Source organism: Cupressus sempervirens, chromosome 5, assembly GCF_028749045.1.
Source record: "Cupressus sempervirens isolate cs-2001-9-10 chromosome 5, ASM2874904v1, whole genome shotgun sequence".
Classification (NCBI taxonomy): Eukaryota; Viridiplantae; Streptophyta; class Pinopsida; order Cupressales; family Cupressaceae; genus Cupressus; species Cupressus sempervirens.
The window spans coordinates 42,542,671-42,563,083 of NC_143122.1; the positions used below are offsets into that span (position 1 = coordinate 42,542,671).

Below are 20,413 nucleotides of genomic sequence, written 5' to 3' on the forward strand. Positions count from 1 at the left end.
ATGTTAACCTTGAACTTTGTCATTTATAACCACTTTCATCATGATAAATTCATATACTTTTCCATCACTGTGTCATAGTTTAAATATTCAAAAGTAAAAATTATTTTATGTTAGACTTTCATGGGGCTTTATTCATCTTTGCTTCCAATGTGAAAATTATTTATTTGTAGAGAAGAATCCTAGACTCAAAATAGGTTAAAAAAAATGTTCATCACGAATTGGAGCATTACTCAATGAATCTTGATTATTCTCCCTTTAATAAGGATGACTACGTCAGCTCTCGTTAAATTAAATGCCTCAAAATAGATTCCATGACCCGCTATTAAATTATATTATTTGATATTGAAGATTATACATGATTACATTACAAATTAACTCTTGATTATTTTAGTAGCAATAATGAAGTTAATGGTATAAGTAAATTGGGGTTGTTAGAAACTAGGGTTTATATTGTGTTGAAATATCAACCTTTCAATACTCAATACAACTTTTAGACTTAAATAAAAATCACATGAGGTGATTAAGCCATATCTAAAAATCTACAAGGGATGATGAACCGCCTCAAATAATCCCCTCACAATGTCACTCACCATGACCTACATAGATTCTAATTCATTATCAAGCTCTGATACCACTTAGTAGAAGATAGGGTGCTTATTGCAAAAAGAAATTGAATTATCAATTGATTAAAAATATTACATTTATGAAATCCATAGGAAGAAGTTAATCAATTTAATCAATGTCACAAAACTGAGGAGGATTATTGGGCACTAGCAATAAGAGAATTTTATTTTTTATATAACAGGAAGAGAAAATCCCTATAGGTAGTCGAAATACTCATCCCATGTGAAAAAATTGAGAAATATAAGAAAATAAAGTATTTGAAATTTCAAACCTACTGATGGTCCATGATTTGCTCTTCATATTGTTATGACAATGGATATTATCAAAGATATCACTTTGGAGAATGGATTTTGTTTCTTATGACTTTGTGAATATGAGAAAAAATGTTAAGGATGATATTGATATCCAATGCTCCTTATCCATGTGGATTGTGCACATAAGATTGTTTCTTTGAATAAATAGAGTTTTCAAAATAAAAATATGTAAAATGTGAAGAGAACCCTCATTAACATACAATATGTTGCCAAAGGGATCAAGGATTTAATGATTAACATGAACAATTTATCAAAATATCGAGAAAACCATTGGAAAAGTGTAAGAAACATTGATAGTAGTTGTGAGTTCGTGTCACACAGCCATGGGAAGTAGCTTAAATAAAAATTTAAAATTATTTTAAAAATATGTTTTAGAAGAATAAATGGCATATTTTAAATAATTATAAGGTTAGGTGCACTTTTTTATCTATTAATGTCAATGTTTAAGTTTGGATTTAACATAAGACATTGTGTGTGACATTTGGCCTATCAAAAATTGATTACATGTATTTCAATTTTTGTTCTATTGCCTTGTTATAATTATTTATATCTTGTGATGGATCTGATTCATCTAAATTCTTGTAATATGATCATGGGGAAAAGGTACGTGACTGTATCCACTCAAACTCCTCTCTAATTTCTTTTCTTAGATGCTCCCTTTTTATTTTATAATGAGAGAAATTTTATCTTGGATAAGGTGGCAACAATCAATAGAAATTATAATGAAATCTCCTAAAGTTAGGGCCCCTCAAACAAGTTATTATATTCTATATGAGCTCAAATTCATAAAACTAGAATAATTCTACTATCTTAAAATCCCTATATATGACCTAGTCTAATTGGTGAAGTATTTGGAATGCATAAAGGGGCATCATTAAATGCACACAATCATTTCACAATCTAAAAATGAATAGTAGTCCCCCAAATTATGGTTTAATTTTTTCTTCTCATCAAATTATTTAAGTCTCCAAAACCTTTTGATCTTGGGAGATAATGAATAATTCTAGCATTTTGTACGGACCCCCAAGTGGTCATTCCTCTACCTAGACATGTCAATTTCGCTAGCCAAGGTAGAGGGTGAGGAAAAAGAACACATATCATACTGATGATGGGTGAGCTCCTTTGAGCCACTCTCTAACCCCACTAATGCATGGGGGTTTTATGATCAACATGATCCTCCTCCCTCAAGTGACACTACTTGAGTTGCATGAGGGTTGCTTTATGCTTCTCTTTTTAAGAATAGTTGTTGTTAGTGTTTCTGGCTTTTCTGTTTCAACTCTTTCACATTGATCTTGTATCCCCTTGCCCCATTTATTTATGTAACTTTAATATTTAATTATTAGACAAGAGACTATTCATCAAAAATATAATCCTAAGGATATTTGAAAAAAATGTGTATTTTTTCATAACAAACTAGTATATATCTACCATCCCAAATTTATATCTACATTTTTAATAGCTATGGTTTTTTTAATATTATAAAATTATTCAATTTTGAACTTCTCCAACCCTATATTTCATTCTCAACCAACATATATTATCATATACATAACGTAAGACTAATTTTTTAAATATACATAGGTAGGGGTATTGTCAATAGTCTTGAACATTATATTGATCTCTTTATCTATATGAGTTACATAATCAAATGGCTGGACATTATCCTGTATACATCATATCTAATCACCATGGGAAGAACTAACATGAATTTAGGAACCTCTATATCTTAAGTATAATTCAATGAATCAAAAGTTCATTAAATGTACTTTTAGAATAATTCCACGTGGAATGAAGGTTATTCATCATCTTAAAACTTTGCAAGCTAATTTTTCTACTCTAGGATAGTGTGAAGGTAGTTTCCACCTTTTGTAGCTAGTCCTATTCTACTCATTCTTAAGCTCCTCATTGATTCTTTTTCGATCATACATAGAATAAAATTTAGAAAATAGAAAAATATATACTTTGGTGTGAATTTTATGCATGTTGCAACTACTGCTCTCTAGCTCTTGCAGTAGGAGAAGATGGGGTAAAGTGGAGGAGGAAAAGAAGAAATGAAGGGTTTTCCTCATTTTTTATGCTTAGTTTTTGGTATTTTTAGTTATAATAGTTTAGTTAAGGCCTTTCATGGCTGATATGAATATTTGGACTTTTGAGATAGTTTTTAATATTTTTGATAGTATAGTTTCTTCTATTTCTTATGTTGCTCACTGTCTACTATTTTATGTTGTTAGATAGTTGGATGCTAAACTCTTTCTATAGCACTATGTTTTTTATCTTGAATATGGGTGCCTCGTTAGTTATTTTATTGGTCATTTATTATCTACCTGGTAGTGATTGTATTACCATTTTTTCCCCTTTGAACTATTTACCCAATTTTTACTTCTTTTAATATCAAAAGCATACTCTTGGGTGATTAGTACAAATGACACATCATGAGCATCAAAAATAATCTTGGTTGATGGAATTTAGTGCTTTTCCTAAAGTTATGTTATATCACAGTTCATGAAAATATTGAACTTCACTAATTTCATTATGATCAATTTTTTTTTAATTGTACACTAGTTTGTACATGTTCCCTCTCTTGTATTGAAACATGGACATATAACACCCCCTATCTCGTGCATAGATACCATCCCATTCTTCTACTTAAACTTTATTTTTTATACATTGTAATTCAATTAGATAGTTATCCAAGACCTAGGTCTCCTACCAAATATTTGATGGACATATTTAAATTTTCTCCATGTTTAGGGTCTTTCCCATTTCATTCTTAGTTTTTGGTGTCTTACTTTTCTGTTTATGTTTTGGTCCCATAGGGTGTTTCTTCATTATATTATTGTATGTGGAAAATAAGAAATGCATACACTAATGTGCAATTCTATTAAAAAAATTATATTTCATAGGGAGATATTGTCCATTCTTAATTAGAGAGCTAATAAAAATGACCTTGATAATTGTCTATTAGATCTTAGAATTCTCTTGTGTTTCCACAACCTACTTGTAATTTTTCTTCAACGATAAAATATGAATTATATTGCACCTTTACTTCCTCAACTAGTATGCAGAATAATTCCTTGTAGTAATCTCTAATATCAATAATCTCTAGCCTCCCTTGTGATGACATGAAATTCTTTAAGGAAAAGAAGGTCATGGATGAAGCTATTTCCAAATTCACTAAAAATGATGAGGAGAGGAGTGCTCTAATTAAAGAGGGAGATTAGTACTCAAGTACGCATATTAAACCTATTTTAAGGAAGGTGTTGATAAGTGTTCAAGCATATTTCACCTTGGATGGTAGATATTCTAGAGTCCATAGTTATAATTTGATTTATGTTAATAATTTTACGTTATGGGGATATGGTCTCTTTTCTATTTTACATTTTGAAATCCTTAAATAATAGTCTCATTCACCATAAAAAAAGGCTAGTAAGACCATTCTATATGTAGGGATTCTTCTTCTTCTCTTAGAATATTGTAACTGTCCCACCCCTAAACCAGCCATAAAAAATTTCACCAAGGGGTAGGGTGATATGTCTAGTGGATTAAAGAGACAATTTTCCTTGGGGTTCAAAAGTTAAGAAATGAAAGATTGTGTTAGATGAAATTAAAAGTGCAATTAATATGAGAGGGGATTCAAATGAGGTGTTAGCAAGTTTGATGGATACTAGAGACTAGGGGAATGTTTGGAAGGATTCCCTAAGGGCATGGAGACTAATGTTGATTAAGAGGACAAAGGTATACTTAAATTACAAGATAAAAGTCACAATCTTTCCCCGTAAACTTTAAAGAAGAAAAGCTACATATTAATATTAGGGAGGGGGTAAAGAAAAAACCCATTTTGAAGTGTATGGAAAGTTTCCTTGTTCTTAACATAGTACACTACCCTTTTATGGACTCTGATGTGAAGTATGCTAAACAAGACATTGGTGCCACTATGTTGGATAAGGAGAACTTATAGCCTGATATCATCCCTTCCTCATATTTTCTTCAAAAGGCTAAGGATACAATTGATGTTTCTCTTACCTTGGATAGTCAAGATTAAAATTAAATTCATTTTCTTAGAGATACGGTTGTAATCTTGAGAAGAAGCTTGAGAAAGAGCATAAAGTGAGGAAGATTATGGAAGACAATTGCAATTAAATTTCAAAGAATATTAAGTTGTATGCGGACAATCTCACTAAGATCCAAAAGGATAATGTTGACCAAATTAATTCATCTCTATATAAGATTATAGCCTTTACTCATTAGATTGATTTGGATGACATATAGATTAATGTGTATCTAGGAACTAAAGAGAAGGAGTTGGATACCAAGGATGGACCTCATAAGTGAATAAGGGAAGCCCTTACTAGGAAAGTTGATGCATCCTCAAAAGAGAGGAGTTGAAAGCTATAGGGACTCAAGATGCCAAATCCCTTAACATGTTTGCTTAGGTTCTTAGTGGGTCTACTTCTTACGGCTGTCTAGTTTGTGTTTTATTTGTTGTGGTTTCTTTTCATTCTCTGCTAGTTGATTGTTTCATCTATGTAGCAAAAATATTTGAAAAATCCAGTAATATTTTGAATATCCTTATTTAATATTTCATTCTAGGCTTTGTGTTTGCTTATATATTCTTTTTTACCTTAATCCAAAACTACCAATGTCGACAATGATCATTAATATTTTATAATTTCAAACATTATATCGATGTGAGAATTATCTTTAGTGAGATAATGTCAAAGCTATTTTTGATCCAATTTCTTACTTTTGGTGCGATCTGTGTTTATATCTTTACTCTTTTTTGTTTTCAATTGTTTAGACATTTAAAAGTGTCTATTCAACCTTAAATAAATACATTTGATGAAAATTGTGTTGGATAATCCTTTTCTATTAAAGTAAACATATTCATATGTATGTGACATTTTCATAGAGTTATAAAATGAGGTCTTTAGTTTGGTATGACTATTGTTGACACAAAAGTTTGCATTCTTGCCTAAGGAACTAATTCAAAGGTAACCTTGTGTAACATGGAAATGACCTCCAAGTGTGGGACTTACGCTCTAAGTTTGGATCTTTGAAGAAGGTTGGCTTACTTACTATCAGGGTGCACCTAAACTACTTCTTTAGAGGAAAAGGGAGAAGGAGAATATAAATTAAAATGATGAAAGGGAAAGGGGGTGATGCACCAAGATAGAAATATGGCTACAACCCTTCTTTTAACTGCACTACACATCAATGAAAGCACCAAAATACACTGTTCTTGACTCTATTCTATCTCCATGAAACCACATGTAGGTTTGGAACTCGTTGAGGTGTTGAAAGGAAAGGAACTTCACTATACAACAATTGCTAACAGACTTAGCACAACATATGAATCAAGAAAATGGAAAAGAAACATTCAATACAAGGAAAATATATGCACTAGTAAATAGAATGGCAAGAAAAGGTAAGGAACAATGATTTCATAAATGGAAGGAAAAAGTTGTAGAGCATAATGCTGCTACAAAATAAAAGTGAAGAAGAACCTAAAAAAAGTATTTAAAACTATCTTTGAAGAGTTCAAGCATAACTCAAATCTAACTTGAAGTTCAAACCCCACAAGATGGAGTTAAGTTGTAGAGAGTAGCAATAAATGAATATTAGAAAAAATATGATCTTGAAATTTATCTATCATGATGAAGTGATAGGAAGGGTAAAAGAAATGTACCTAGATGTAAGAAATCAAATCTCATGAGATTTGATCTTTAAAATAATTAATAAGGCATGGAGATGCATATATGCCATGCAAACAAGGCCAAGTAATGTCATTCAACATTAAAAAAAAGTCCTTGTGATGTGCCATAGCAGCATCAAAAATATTTGCACTGCTATAAAAAATTGTAGAATGAAATAACATGCAAGGTAACCTGCTACAAAAATACAAAGTTGACTTGCATGGAATAAATTTGATTTTCCCATAAAATTTGTGAACCATTGATGTAGATCTTCATTTTGGAATGAATGGCTTAGATGTTGCAAGAAATCTCCTCAATAGCGAAATAAAACCCAACTATGGATGCATATCTTCTTTATTCTCTAATGGACAACTAAGATACACTCAAAATATCCAAAGAAGCCACAAGATCTAATGGCCATCATATCTTCATAAGAGGCCTAAGTAATGATGCAAAAATATGATCACCATCAAATTAAAAGCAACCTAGACAAGAAGGATCTGCCACATGGAAGACATTAGTCAATTGGCACATTTGTCGAATTTTCAATTGAAGAGGCAGGAGCAATTTCACAATTTCAGAAAGAGCAACAAAGTCATTCTCTGAAATAGAAGAAATGGTTAATGTGAAATGTTAACTCCAATAGAAAGCAAGTGCTAACCCACAACTCGAGACATGAAGGAAATTGAGCCAACTCAGTCAATCAACAAGTTGAACTACCTCAGCACATGAAGCAACTGAGCCAACTCTGCTAATAAAGAGACCGAGTTAACACAAAATGTTAACCCAACCAAAATGTTTATTATTCCACCTCAAAGAAATCAGCCCATTGAAAATCTCTCAGATCAGTTATTAGTGATGGGCTGAGTGGGGAAAAAATGGCCAACAACTACCATATTCAAGGTCAAATAGAGATAATGTACATGTTATTTCCAGGATATGTTTAGTTGGCTCATGTCAATTTATATATTATCACATTGATATGTTAATGAGTTATGGTTGGCTAGTCATAGACTAGTATTATGTCATGTTCAAGTCTTTGATTTATGTCTTGACATAATTGATTCGTGATTTTTTTGATTAGAAGCTATATTGTTTTAATTATGGGAGGTTGTTGATCAACATTCTTGATGGTCAGTGCAAATATTTAGATGAGTTCTAGGATATAGTTGTTGTTGATGTCATTGTGGTATTTCAAGTTGCTAGATCACATTGAAGGATGTCAATTTATTGAATTATACATGTGATACGAGCTTAAGGGCCTTACTAATAATGTTGCATAAGGAAAAAAAATACATGATGAAGGTTTCACAAATGGGATCACAAAAGGTGTGGGTTTAAACATGGGGGAAGCTCTGTAGATAAGCAATTTTGAGATGAAAGAATATTTCCATGGGTGATCTCCTCTTAAGTCTCAATGTTTCATCTCCATGAGCATCAGTTTGATTCAAAAAGTGCTGATTGTTCTATTCATTCTCATGAGAGATGAGTTCATGTAAACTAGTACACATGAAATATTGGTCAATGAGTTGGACTCATAAACTACATAGTTAAATCCTTATAGTAACATCACAATTGCTATGATGTTGTTTCATGTACAAGGATGAATTTGTCAATCATGCTATATCATATCTAACAATAAGTGGATTGCATTGGATATTGTATTGTGATTGATTTAATATTAGGTTGAGACCAACCTTGGTTATTCTCACAAGGTTGATGAATTATAAAAATAGGTGTAATAATTTGTTATTGTGAAGGTGTCCAAGAGGGAGAGAATGTTGTAGTGATGAATCAACAAATAGGTATAAGTAGAACTCGTATTTAAGAAAGAGATCCAATCTATTTTATTAGAATTGAATTCGGATGGCAAAAACATAATTATATTGTTCATAAATTGTGGATTGTTGTGCACTATGCATAGTATTTCATATAAATATGTAATGTCGTGAACTTTCCTTTATTTTCTTTGAATAGTGAGCTCTAGAAAATGTTCCTAAATAAATGTACATTCCTTTTGTAATACTTTTAAATAGAGTACATCATCTTAGACATATAATTCCCACTATAGTTTAAACCCAGACAAAAGTTTCACGTGACGTAATGGATTTTTCCTTGGTTATTTGTAAGGTTCGTCGTTTAGGGTTTTGAACTCTGAAAACTGATTTACAATTGTTGAGTTTTAAACAAAACTATTTCACCCACCGATTTGTATGGGGCTGCGTTATTTCTATCAACTTTTATCATCGGAAATAAGTCGACAAGACAACAAAGTAGTCTCCTCAAAATCACACCCTATGAAAGCTTTGGACAATCTGCCGTTTGAGAAATTTTGAAAGACAAGTTCAAGTTCCTACCAATGATACATGTTTTTTATTTCATTGCAGTAAGCTAATCTCTCAAAGAAACACGATGGAAACTTTTCTAAGATAACACGTTTCCCAGATGATATGAACTTCCATGATTACCTCACATTAGCCATTGCCAATTTCATAATGAACAGTTAAGACTCTTTATGATGACAGCGATGTCCTTTCTTTTGTCAGCATGACTTTGGCCAATCGACGAGTCTTGACAGAAGTTACCTCGATGACAGTACTCCACGCGACGAAGCTCATTATACGTATCATCAACTTGTTTGTCAAGAAGATCTCGTAGAACTATCTTTGATGAGTTTTCATTTGTTCTCGATTTTCTATACGAAATACATGCGGTGAGTCTCTTTAACCCACATAATATAACTCAGACTGATCATCCTTTGTGTAGGGTCAAGTTATTGGACTGAACAGTAATTTGTCTTTCTCACGAGTACTTTCACCGATATCAGACGAACCTTTGGATTCTCCGAACAATTTATAATGTCTACCTGATTACGTTGTTTAAATCATACATTTTGGTTTTTTATATTATTGACTGATCATCCTTTGTGTAGGGTCAAGTTATTGGACTGAACAGTAATTTGTCTATCTGACGAGTACTTTCACCGATATCAGACGAACCTTTGGATTCTCTGAACAATTTGTAATGTCTACCTGATTACGTTGTTTAAATCATACATTTTGGTTTTTCATATTATTGATTTGTTTTGTATTGTTAGAAATTTAATTTCTATTCTTAAAGTTTCTAGAATTTTAGGTTTCGGTATTTCAATTTGTAATGTCTACCTGATTACGTTGTTTAAATCATACATTTTGGTTTTTCATATTATTGACTTGTTTTGTATTGTTAGAAATTTAATTTCTACTCTTAAAGTTTCTAGAATTTTAGGTTTAGGTATTTTAGCTGTTAGTTGTAGTAATTGAACTATATAAATATTTATCTTGTCCAAGAATGTTAGATATTTCTATAATATTGTAAACTTGGGGCATTGTATATTCATTTTAATTGTCACAGTGAATGAAATACAATGCCACAACACATTGTGTATTATGTTTCATTTTATTATGCCTTTGCCCATCCATCAAATTGGTATTAGAGGCTAGGATAAAAAGAAAAGTTAGAAGGATTGTGCTTTAGGAGGATTGCATCATACAAGGGGATAGGAAGTCATAAATATTTTCATTGTCAAGGTGTTATAAAGATCCACAAGTAATCTTGTTGCCCTATTTAGGGTTTGGTTGATCTGTCTATTTTTTGTAAATTTCTATCGAACATGGCTTCATGGATTTTCCAGCCTTCAATTCCAATGTTTTTTGCAAAGAATTAATATGATTGGACTATTAGAATGAACCTTATATTAGAAACTGCAACGGGAACAATTGTTATGTTGTCAAACCTATAGGTGAGATATTTTGTTATCTGATCTAAGTGTCATACCTATTTGATTGATGAAGAGGTTTCGAGAAGTTATTCATAACAAAAGCATGTAGAGAAAGGTTTGATTTATGAAGAAGACACCATAAATGGATACTTGATAAGTTGGACTTTGACAAGAGAAAGTGATTATTTAAGTCATGTTACAAGTGGAGAAGACAATAATGCTCATCAAGCCATGAAGGTGCAAACAAGACAGATCAAACACATAGACTTAACTGAGAAACGTAGCAGAAGATTAACAAATTTGAATTATATGCTGAGTGATGCTAGTATCGGCCAAGTGCCAGAACAAATCAAGCAAAATTAGTGTTGACCAAGCATTAGTTTATGTATCGAGTGTTAAATTTAGTAGTGACCAAGTAACCCAGTGATGACAGAGTGTTAGAATATAGTGTTGGTTGAGGAACAATATTTTAATGGTTTATGAGAAATCGTAACTTCCAACTAAATCCATTTTATGGAATATGAAAAGTGTGTTGAAGATAAGGATCAATGAGTTGGATCATTTAGTGCTAGAAGAGGATTAGGTAAATGACTTAAGAAATGGATTCAAAGAGAAGTTTCTAGAAAAGAAGACCACAAACATGATGGTGATTAGATTCATTATATGTTATGAATCTAATCATAAACCCTAAGATCTACGGTGATGTTGAAGCTGTAAAAGATCAAAATTACCTATTTAAGGAGGTATAAGGGTGAAATTTAAGATAGATCCAGAGAGTTTTTAAAAAGTTGGAGTAGTTCTTGATGTTGTTGATTGGAAAATCTAAGTAGAAAGCTGAGAAGAGGTGAATAGTGATTGCTTGAAGGGTTTCCAAGTGAATCAAAAACTAAGATGACAATGAAGGCCAAATAGTGAATCAGCTTATGAGCTAAATTGAGATCTATAAATGCAAAGTGAGTTTTACATAATAGATCAAAACCTATTTTTACTTTCTAACCATTGTAAGCATTTCCTGAAATCCTTTAATGAAGGTTGACATAACATTCATACGTAAATTCTTTACTAGGGTGACATTATAATATAATGTTCTAAAGTCCTCTAACAAGGCCACTCATAAAATGGTGATTAAATCCTTTAACAAGGTCACATATAAAAGTGTTGGCTTGTAATAGAGCTCACTTTAGAAGAGTGAAAATTAGTGACATGTTACAAGTGTTTTTTTTTTTCAAATTTGGTTTCCACATTAAATCCTAGTGTAAAAAATGCATGGATGTTATTTATGGTATTTTACTGATTAATGTTTACATTTTGCAAGTATTTTAGATTTAGGACAATGGACAATAGGTTGATGTTACTAAAAGTTAAATTGAAATCAATTATTTCTTTATTTTCTCAAGATCATATATATTTTGAAGATTCAATTAATGAGGAATATTGGATTAATCCAATTAATGTTGCAATGGAATGTATTGAAAGGAACGATACATGGAAATTATTTATTTCCTGAGAACAACGATTGTATATGTTTGAAATGGGTTTATAAGACCCAATTTAAAGAAAAAGGAGATGTAGGCAAAAATGAGGCAAGATTAGTTGCTAAGGGATTTTCACAAGAATATAGGGTTGATTATAATGAGACATTTGCACCTCCAACAAGAGTTGAGACTATTACAATGATTTTAGCTATTGCAAAAATAAATGGATGCCAAATCAACATTCTTGAATGGATAATTGTAAGAAGAAGTCTATGTGAAATAACCATTAGGACATGAAATAAATGGACATGAAGACATGTTTATAAGTTGAAGAAGTCACTCTATGAATTGAAGAAAGCTCCAAGAGCTTGGTATAGTAGGAAAGATTCATACATAATAGAGCATGGGTTTCTAGATTCATGGATTCACCTAAGAACTTATAGTGGTAGGAAAAAATGAATATTGAGATATATTGCAGGAACTATAAATAATGGCATATTGTATTCTACTTTAGATAATTTTCAATTAGTTGTCCATATACATATAATGATTTTGTGGGGAATATTGAGGATATCTGAGAAGCATATCCAGATATGCATTTCATCTTGGGGCATACAGTGTGGCCTAGGCATCAAAGACACAACTTAAAAAAAGTGATAATCTCATCAAGTGAAGTAGAGTGTGTAGAAGGAAAAGCAACAACATGTCAAGAAGTATGGATGTGAAGGATTTTGAAGGACTTAATGCAAGTTCAACATGGACCTACTACAATCCATTTTGATAACAAGTCTTCTATTACACTTTCAAAGAATCACGTGTTTCACAAGAGGATAAAACACAATGACACAAGGTAGAGAGTTGGTCAATAAGAGTAAAATTAATGTAAAGCATTGCAAATCAGAGGAGTAACTTGCAAATTTCTTCGCCAAGGCATTTGCACAAGGACAACTTGAGATTTTGAGGGAAGCTTTGAGAATTACAAAATTTAACAAAGTTTGTAATAGTTGATACTATAAATTAGGGGGGAGTGTTAGAAATATTAATTTCTACTCCTAGAATTAAGTGGACTATAAAACTATGTAAATAACTATCTTGTATGCTAATGTTAGATATTTCTAAAATATTATAAACTTGCCTATAAAAGGGGGCACTATGTATTCATTCTATTATCTTGATGAATGAAATACAACCAATTTTTGTTGTTCCAAAGAATTTTGACTTTTTTGTTTCATTTCATTATACCTCTGCACATCCATCATGTATGACATATTTAGTGTCTTACATTATTGCCAAGGATCATATTAGTCAAATTTTATGAGGTACAGAGGTGGGTAGCTAAAGAATTGATGGTCACCTATTTTTTCTAGACTAACAAAGACTTATATTGAATTATAATGTATGAATGAGTTTACATTGAATGGTAGACAATAGTAGTAAAATGATTATATTTATATGAACAATATTAGAGTTTAGAAAATAATGTGAGGAACAACACCTCATTTTATCAGGTACTAATTGGAATAATCAAGTAGAGTAGAAGATTATGTTATACAATCTTTCTATTATATAAATGTCATTATTATAACTAGGGTCAAATTACAATTAAAAAGGAAAAGATTACTATCATTATTATAAGTTCATAAGTGATTGCAAGGCAAATTAGCTTGGATCACATTAAAAAGCATCATTATATATGCTTTTATATTTATATTTGTAAGAACACTTCAAGCTTTAATTCAAAACTCAAAATTTTGTGTTCAACACTAAAATTTTCAAATAATATTGTGTAAAATAATTGATAACATAACATCCATAACCCTGGGTCAGCCCCCATTTTTCTGGCTGTTATTTAATACATCAAAAATGATTCTGAGCAGCCAGATAAATAAATCAATACTTTTAACTTCTTTATAATTGAAATATCATGCTAGTAGACATAAAACATATTTTCAAAATAAAGCTAGACTATAATTTTATAAAAGAACATTATTTTTCACAAATAGATTTAAAATTAAAATATTAAAAAAGACATAATGACGGTTAGTTCTAATATAGTTATATTTTCTAATCCATCATAATAGACTCATGATTGATTATAGGAATAATATATTATTCCTATAATTTTCAATTGAAAGAAAATGTCAATGCATAAAAGCATGGCTGCAGATTTGATTAGACAGAGATACTTCAGCATATTCGGCATAGTAGATAAATGTTGTGTCTCTATTCCTTTAAAAACAGATAAGTAAAGAGAACAATAGCAACAGCAACAGCAAGCCCGTACGTATGTATCGGAGAAGAATATTGAGGTTTTTGAATAGCTACAGCAAATCAAGCAATAGGTCTATCGATCACAGCGTACAATTATGCAAATTCCTATGGATATTAATCTCTTTGCTGTTAGCTGTTCTACTAATGTAATGATTGTTTTAATCATTTTTAACCATGTAACATTATTTCATTGTATTTTGTTCGTCTGATTTGATTTCAATAGAGAGAAACGAAATCAATGCTAGAGCCTTACGAGACATTATAAATGAAATGATTGTGTCGTTGATTAAGAACAGTTACATTCAAATCATAGAGATAGTTTCTTAGATTTTAAGTTAATAGGCTCATTTTGGGCTGTCTTGGGTGGCAACAGTGAGGGGTGGATGGATTGGATCCACAATGATAATGAAATACAAAATACATACTAAAAACACTTACAGAAATTATAGAATCATTTAGAATCATTTTGCCTGATCATCAAAATCCATTACATTGCGTGTCTTTTATAGAGGTCTTTGATTGTTTTTCGAAACATCTAAATTGGCCTAGCCGACATAAGATAAAAAGAAATTTCTAGAATTATCTAAACATAAATGTCTTCTAGAACCTAACCTTATCCAGCAATTTCTAGAATCCTCTATTATGTTTTTACATTTTATTTGAGGGAGAAATTATATTCCAACGCTCCCCTAATTTCAACCTCAAATGTTGTTGCATACAAATCCAAATCTTTTCTTCTGCCTAGTGCTAAAAGCTAATTTCCAATAATCTTTATATTCATTAATGCAATTGGCTGCCAATGATTTCCTCTTTTCACAAGATCCACTGATAACTTTTCCTCATCATGGTTCATATCAACATTCCTCTATCACAACGACTGTGACTATGATCCCTTTTCATAGACTTAATGGGTTTTGCAAACACTTCAATGCCTTCTTTACAACAATTGTATCTTTCATGGAAACAATAAAAATCCTCTGCAAACTAGTGCCTCCAATAAAATTCTCTCTTTCATTCCATAGGAGAAATCAATTTTTTTTTATACTTCTATCTTTTTACAACAATATTTCTCTTCTCCAAACAAATTTCTTCGCACCATCAATTCTTCAGTTGTGATGCCAATATTCCTTGCTCAAAACTAATATCAATGGTACACAATACATACCTTTTTCTTTTCAATGAAATCTGAATTGACAGCTTTCCTACTCACAATTTCCACATGATCTGACTCATTGGCTAAACAACAATCAGACACTTCACTTCTTTGTTTAAGCTAGAAACCCAAGACAACTCTAATACACCTTGTGAAAGGTGAATAGAAAAAATAAATTAAAATGGAAAATACTCAATGTGCTGTGGCAATAATATATTTCATTAACCATTTTGTCCATATCAATAACATTACAAGAAACTCTATAAATAGCACATTGAGTATTGAGTATTGTCCAACCTAGCTCTGATTCATCTGTCACAGATGATGACAGGATTTTCTTACACTGGCTCTGATACCAAACTGAAGGGGGTGGATGGATTAGATCCACAATGATAAAAAAATACACACTATAGGTACTTATAGAAATTATAGAATCATTTCATTGCTTGATCACCAAAAACCTTTACATCGTGCCTCTCAGAAACATCTAAATTAGTCGACATAAGACAAATAGAATTTTCTAGAATTATCTTAACATAAATGTTTTGTAGAACCTAACCCTATCCAGCAATTTTAAAAATTCTCTATTATGTCTTTACATTTCATTTGAAAGAGAAATTACATTCCAACAAACAGAAGTAAGTAAATTGATTTTACTTGTTCTCAAATACCCCGAACATGACTAGTGAAATACTACTCTAATTTCCTAGAGAGATGTAGCAGACCTATGATGAAACTTATTAAGACTGTAGGTAAATAAAGAGGACAACAAACGCCCCGAACATGACTAGTGAAACACTATTCTAATTTCTTCGAGAGATGTAGCAGACCTATGATGAAACTTATTAAGACTGTAGGTAAATAAAGAGGTCAGTTGATTTTGCAATCTGGGTATAGCCAGATTGTTTTAATTCATCCGTGTAAACATCTTCTTTTTAGGGTTAGGGGATAAAAAATAAATATCCTAATTATACCTTGGTAGCGTCACTAGGGTTCTCTTTGTGCTTGTTGTCCTCTAACAATTTACATTGCTTATGTGCTATAGTTTGATGTCCTGTTGTTGTTACAATTGTTCGCTGTGTTTACAGTTTGTAAGAGCAATTTGATCTGCTCGCTTTGAAGCTATTTTGTCTTTCTATTTTCATGTATATTTCCTGCCAAGTAATATTCATAGAAGAGAAGATAACCCATACAAAATCACTCCGATCTCTAGATCTAAAGCTTCAAATTCTTCCAAAATAGATTCCAACGAAACTAAACAATAAAGGTCCATCGAATATATATAACACGTTAAATTATTGACATGAGAATATATGTTGAAAAGGGGTGCAGGGATCTGAATAAGAAGTACCTGGTAGTAGCATATTCAAAGACCTTTCCAGTGTTGGAGAAGATAAGAAGAGCCACCTCTGCGTCACAGAGCACCGACAGCTCGCAAGCCTTCTTCAACAACCCATTTTTCCTCTTGCAGAAAGTAACTTGTCTGTTGATTCTATTCTCTATCTTCTTCAGCAGAACCTTCCCTCTCCCCATGGACGCCTCTACCAATCCTCTTGCAGTCAAATCCGAACTAATACAGAAAACCCATGAAAATCATGTAACTACTAAAACAATCAAGAGTGGTTCCTTCGTAGAAATTCTTATCAATAGTAGATCTGAAAAGTCTGAGTAAACAGTGTTTTTGTGCCTCGAGTGCGCTTAAAGAGATTCTAATAATGGCAAGAGACTTTGCAGGCCGTTCATTAATCTAGGAGTTACCAAAAAATTGAAGGAGAAAATCCATATTTTGAATAAAACAAGTGGAGATGGCGTATGAGAAGTTGACATGTCTGGCAGCCCATGTGAATACATGCTCCACATTTGAAAACATTTCCCTAGTCATTTTTTTATTGTGAAAAGCCACCAATGATTAGAATACCATTTTCGTTCACATGACGCCCCCAGATAAACCTCCCCTACATGATTTATTAGACAATTGATTAAAATTTTGTCCATATATAAATATATTTCTTGAAGACAAATAGTATTTCTTCGACCCACGTTAAACTCTTTAAAGGTCTTTTCAATTAATTTGTCCTCAGAAAGTGATCTGATGCAAGAGCACGCTGTCATTTTGTATGTAAGAAAGATAGTTTCATCCTGCTTTCTATAACTAGAGATTTTATAAATTTCGTAGATGACTGCCATCTGTTTCGGAGTGGTTGGCACATCTACATATAAACTATTATTTTTAAGCTCGCTTTTAATATTCCAACGAGAATCATGTTCTATCGTCTCATTGTGGTTTACAGCTACTCGTGATGCTCACTTTAGAGTGCATTCCAAGAGAAAAGAGGGAACCAAAAACAGTCTAGGCAGACATTTCCAAATTGATTATTATTACTTTAATGTGTGGCGAGCCTTAACAAGCAAAAACTATGTTCTAGGTGAAGCGTGAAGAGAAGATTGATTCTCCCAACCTTACAATTATAGCAATTATGAAGGTATGTTAACATTAGTATTTTATGCAGACGTGGAAGCCAACAGCAGAATTGTTCAACACACCGTCCTCAATAAATTATACTAGTGTCAAGATTTTGGAGAATCTGAGGACGATTGAGGGAGATTGTATATGCTTTATATAACCATTCGATGCTTTTAAAATATAATTTTGATAAAGCCTTATTGTCAAATTGGGTAGTTTGACTATGTTTTAAAATTTCTGATATGGATTTTGAGTTAAAATTTAGTTTTGTGGTTTTGTATTTATTGTTTGGTCTTTTCATCCATTACTATTACTAATCTAGATGTTCTTTTTATTATTTTTAAATGATCTTTAGTTTTATTAATCTAATAGTTGTTGACAGTGTTGAAGTTTTTGACAAAGTATGAAGCTAACTTCATTATCAAAATAGTCTAAGAACTTTGTTTCCAATAAAAAGATGAGATGTGTCTTTAGAAAAAAAATTAATCTTGTTTCTTGAATTCTTAAATTTATTTTGATCATTGGTGTTTTGAAAGAGTGCTCATAGATTGTGTGACCAACACCTGTTTCCTACAAAGGGATCAATTTGAGGCTGTTGCATTGTTGTAAAGTTTAATTTTGTTCTATAATTTTTTTACTTTCAATCATTAAGTTCTTGTTAGAGTAAATAGCAATATATTCTTATTTAATGACTCTAAGAAGGGTTCTTCCCCGGCTAAGGAGATAGATTAAACTCTTCTGAATTTTTTAAACCCCTTTTCCCTAGTTTACATTATGTACCCACCCTCCCCCATTGTGGAATTAAGCTACTTAGGAGACCCTCAAGTGTCTATTGAACCCTTGCCTAGCCTAGTTTCAAAAAAAGAGGATTGTGCCATTGATTTGGATTATTACTCTGAATTCTATTGAGATAACCTTTTGTCATAATAGGTTGAAAGTGGCCAATAGGTGGCTCCTTTTGGAGCTACACATTGCATGTAGGGAGATCAATAGGCTAGAAGCCATTGGAGACACAAAGTAGAAATCAATTGACTCAACGTTAGGCCACTATGATGAAGTGTGTTAGAATGTGGGCAGGGAATTGGGACACAAGCTTAAAAACTAGAAATAATGGTAGAACACGTAGAGGATATCAAGAACAAAGTTCTCTAGGAGGAAGAGAGATAAAATGTAGAAGGCTAGGGTGTCCATAAAGAAAAAATAGGATCAACTTTTGGAACAAAATAATAATTTTGTCTCTCAAAACAATTTCATTCAAGCCAAGTTGGAGAACATTGGTAGTCTAAATGCCCAACTGGAGAAGAAACTTGCAAAGAGAAAGCACAAGGAGGAGACTCCAAAAAAGGAGGAAGACATTCTTCAAGCCTCTTAGGGGCTGATGAGACTAGGACTTTCTATTCTTGCAAGCTTTCCTTACTAGATCAATTCAAGGAGCTGCAAAGATGATGGGCTAGGCCATGTTCAATTGCCTTTAGATAGTGCATGTTGTGCCCCTATTTGTGTGCTAGTTCATGATGGTGTTGGTTGTAGGTTTGGTTGTTGGGTGTGGTGTGATAAGTAGATGTTCATTTTGTTTTCTAGGTTTTTGTTGGTAGCGGCTTAAGCATTTCTCAGTGGGGGTTAGGGTCCCAGCCTAGTTAGCGATTTTAAGTTTTAGTTTTTTCTTGGTTGTAGCTATTTTGTTCTAGTTTAGGTGTTTTCTAGTAGGTGTCACTTCTTGTGACCTTATTTCTATTTTCTAAGGGCTTGGTCATATTTTGATGTAATGGGCCTTTCTTGCATTACTAACAATCAACCTCATTCCTAAAACTTGGCGTCCTATATCCTTCATGAGGGTTTGGTTTTGCTATTAATGGTGCATACTAAGTCTTTGTATATGTTGAAAAATCCTCCTCCATAGACATGCACTATGTTCAAATAGAAGGATAAAGATCTCATTGAGGATAAAGGTGTGATTAAAAAGGAGAAAGAGAGGGCTTTTATGCTCAAATATTGGATCATCCTCAATAACTATATAATTAATACGTCCAATGAAATTATTAATAAGATTATATAAAAGAAAGATAATATGGTAAAAATTCTCTAGGGGTTGGTTCCCCTATTATTGTTCATTTAGCTTGTTACTGTCTTGTTATTGTCTTACTAATTATCATTGTTTGTTTTTTTAGTTGGTTTTTTTTCATGTTTAGGGTTTAGTCTACCTTCAAAACTAGTTTTCTTTTAATAAAAAATCATATAAATTTATTGTCAAATTGTTAGATCAATATTACTTTTGTTTTTATGTTTATCTAGTTTTAATAATTGTCATAGGTGGTTTTATCTATGCTTTCTATGCTATAAATATTGGGTGAGACGTTACTTGCCCATGAAATATAAATTGAGAAACTACATATAAAGAATGCACTATTGATAAAAGAGAACATATATGAGATTTTGAATGTTTATCTCCTAAGACCCATTAATACTATTGAGTGGATTTTTCTTCTTCCCTTGATTATAAAATATAAAATAGTCATGTCCATATACACATCTTTTAGCTACTAAAAAAATGTTTACCTAAAAATGTCATTCCATTCTAAAAATTGTCATAATAATAGATCTTAGAAATGGGCACAGAAAGCTCTCCCCCATGGATAATTTATTTAATATGATTATACGA

General features: G+C 31.9%; 1 protein-coding gene across 1 annotated transcript in view; it reads right to left on the minus strand.

Moving 5' to 3' along the window:
* The window catches only part of LOC149554467 (agamous-like MADS-box protein AGL11), a 63,732-nt gene extending 46,909 nt beyond the window's left edge, over window positions 1-16,823 (minus strand). Inside the window, exon 1 of the mRNA XM_089828889.1 lies at window positions 16,642-16,823. Coding sequence (XP_089685015.1) covers window positions 16,642-16,823 — 182 coding nt within the window. The remainder of the gene's footprint in view (window positions 1-16,641) is intronic.
* Window positions 16,824-20,413: the final 3,590 nt, after the last annotated feature.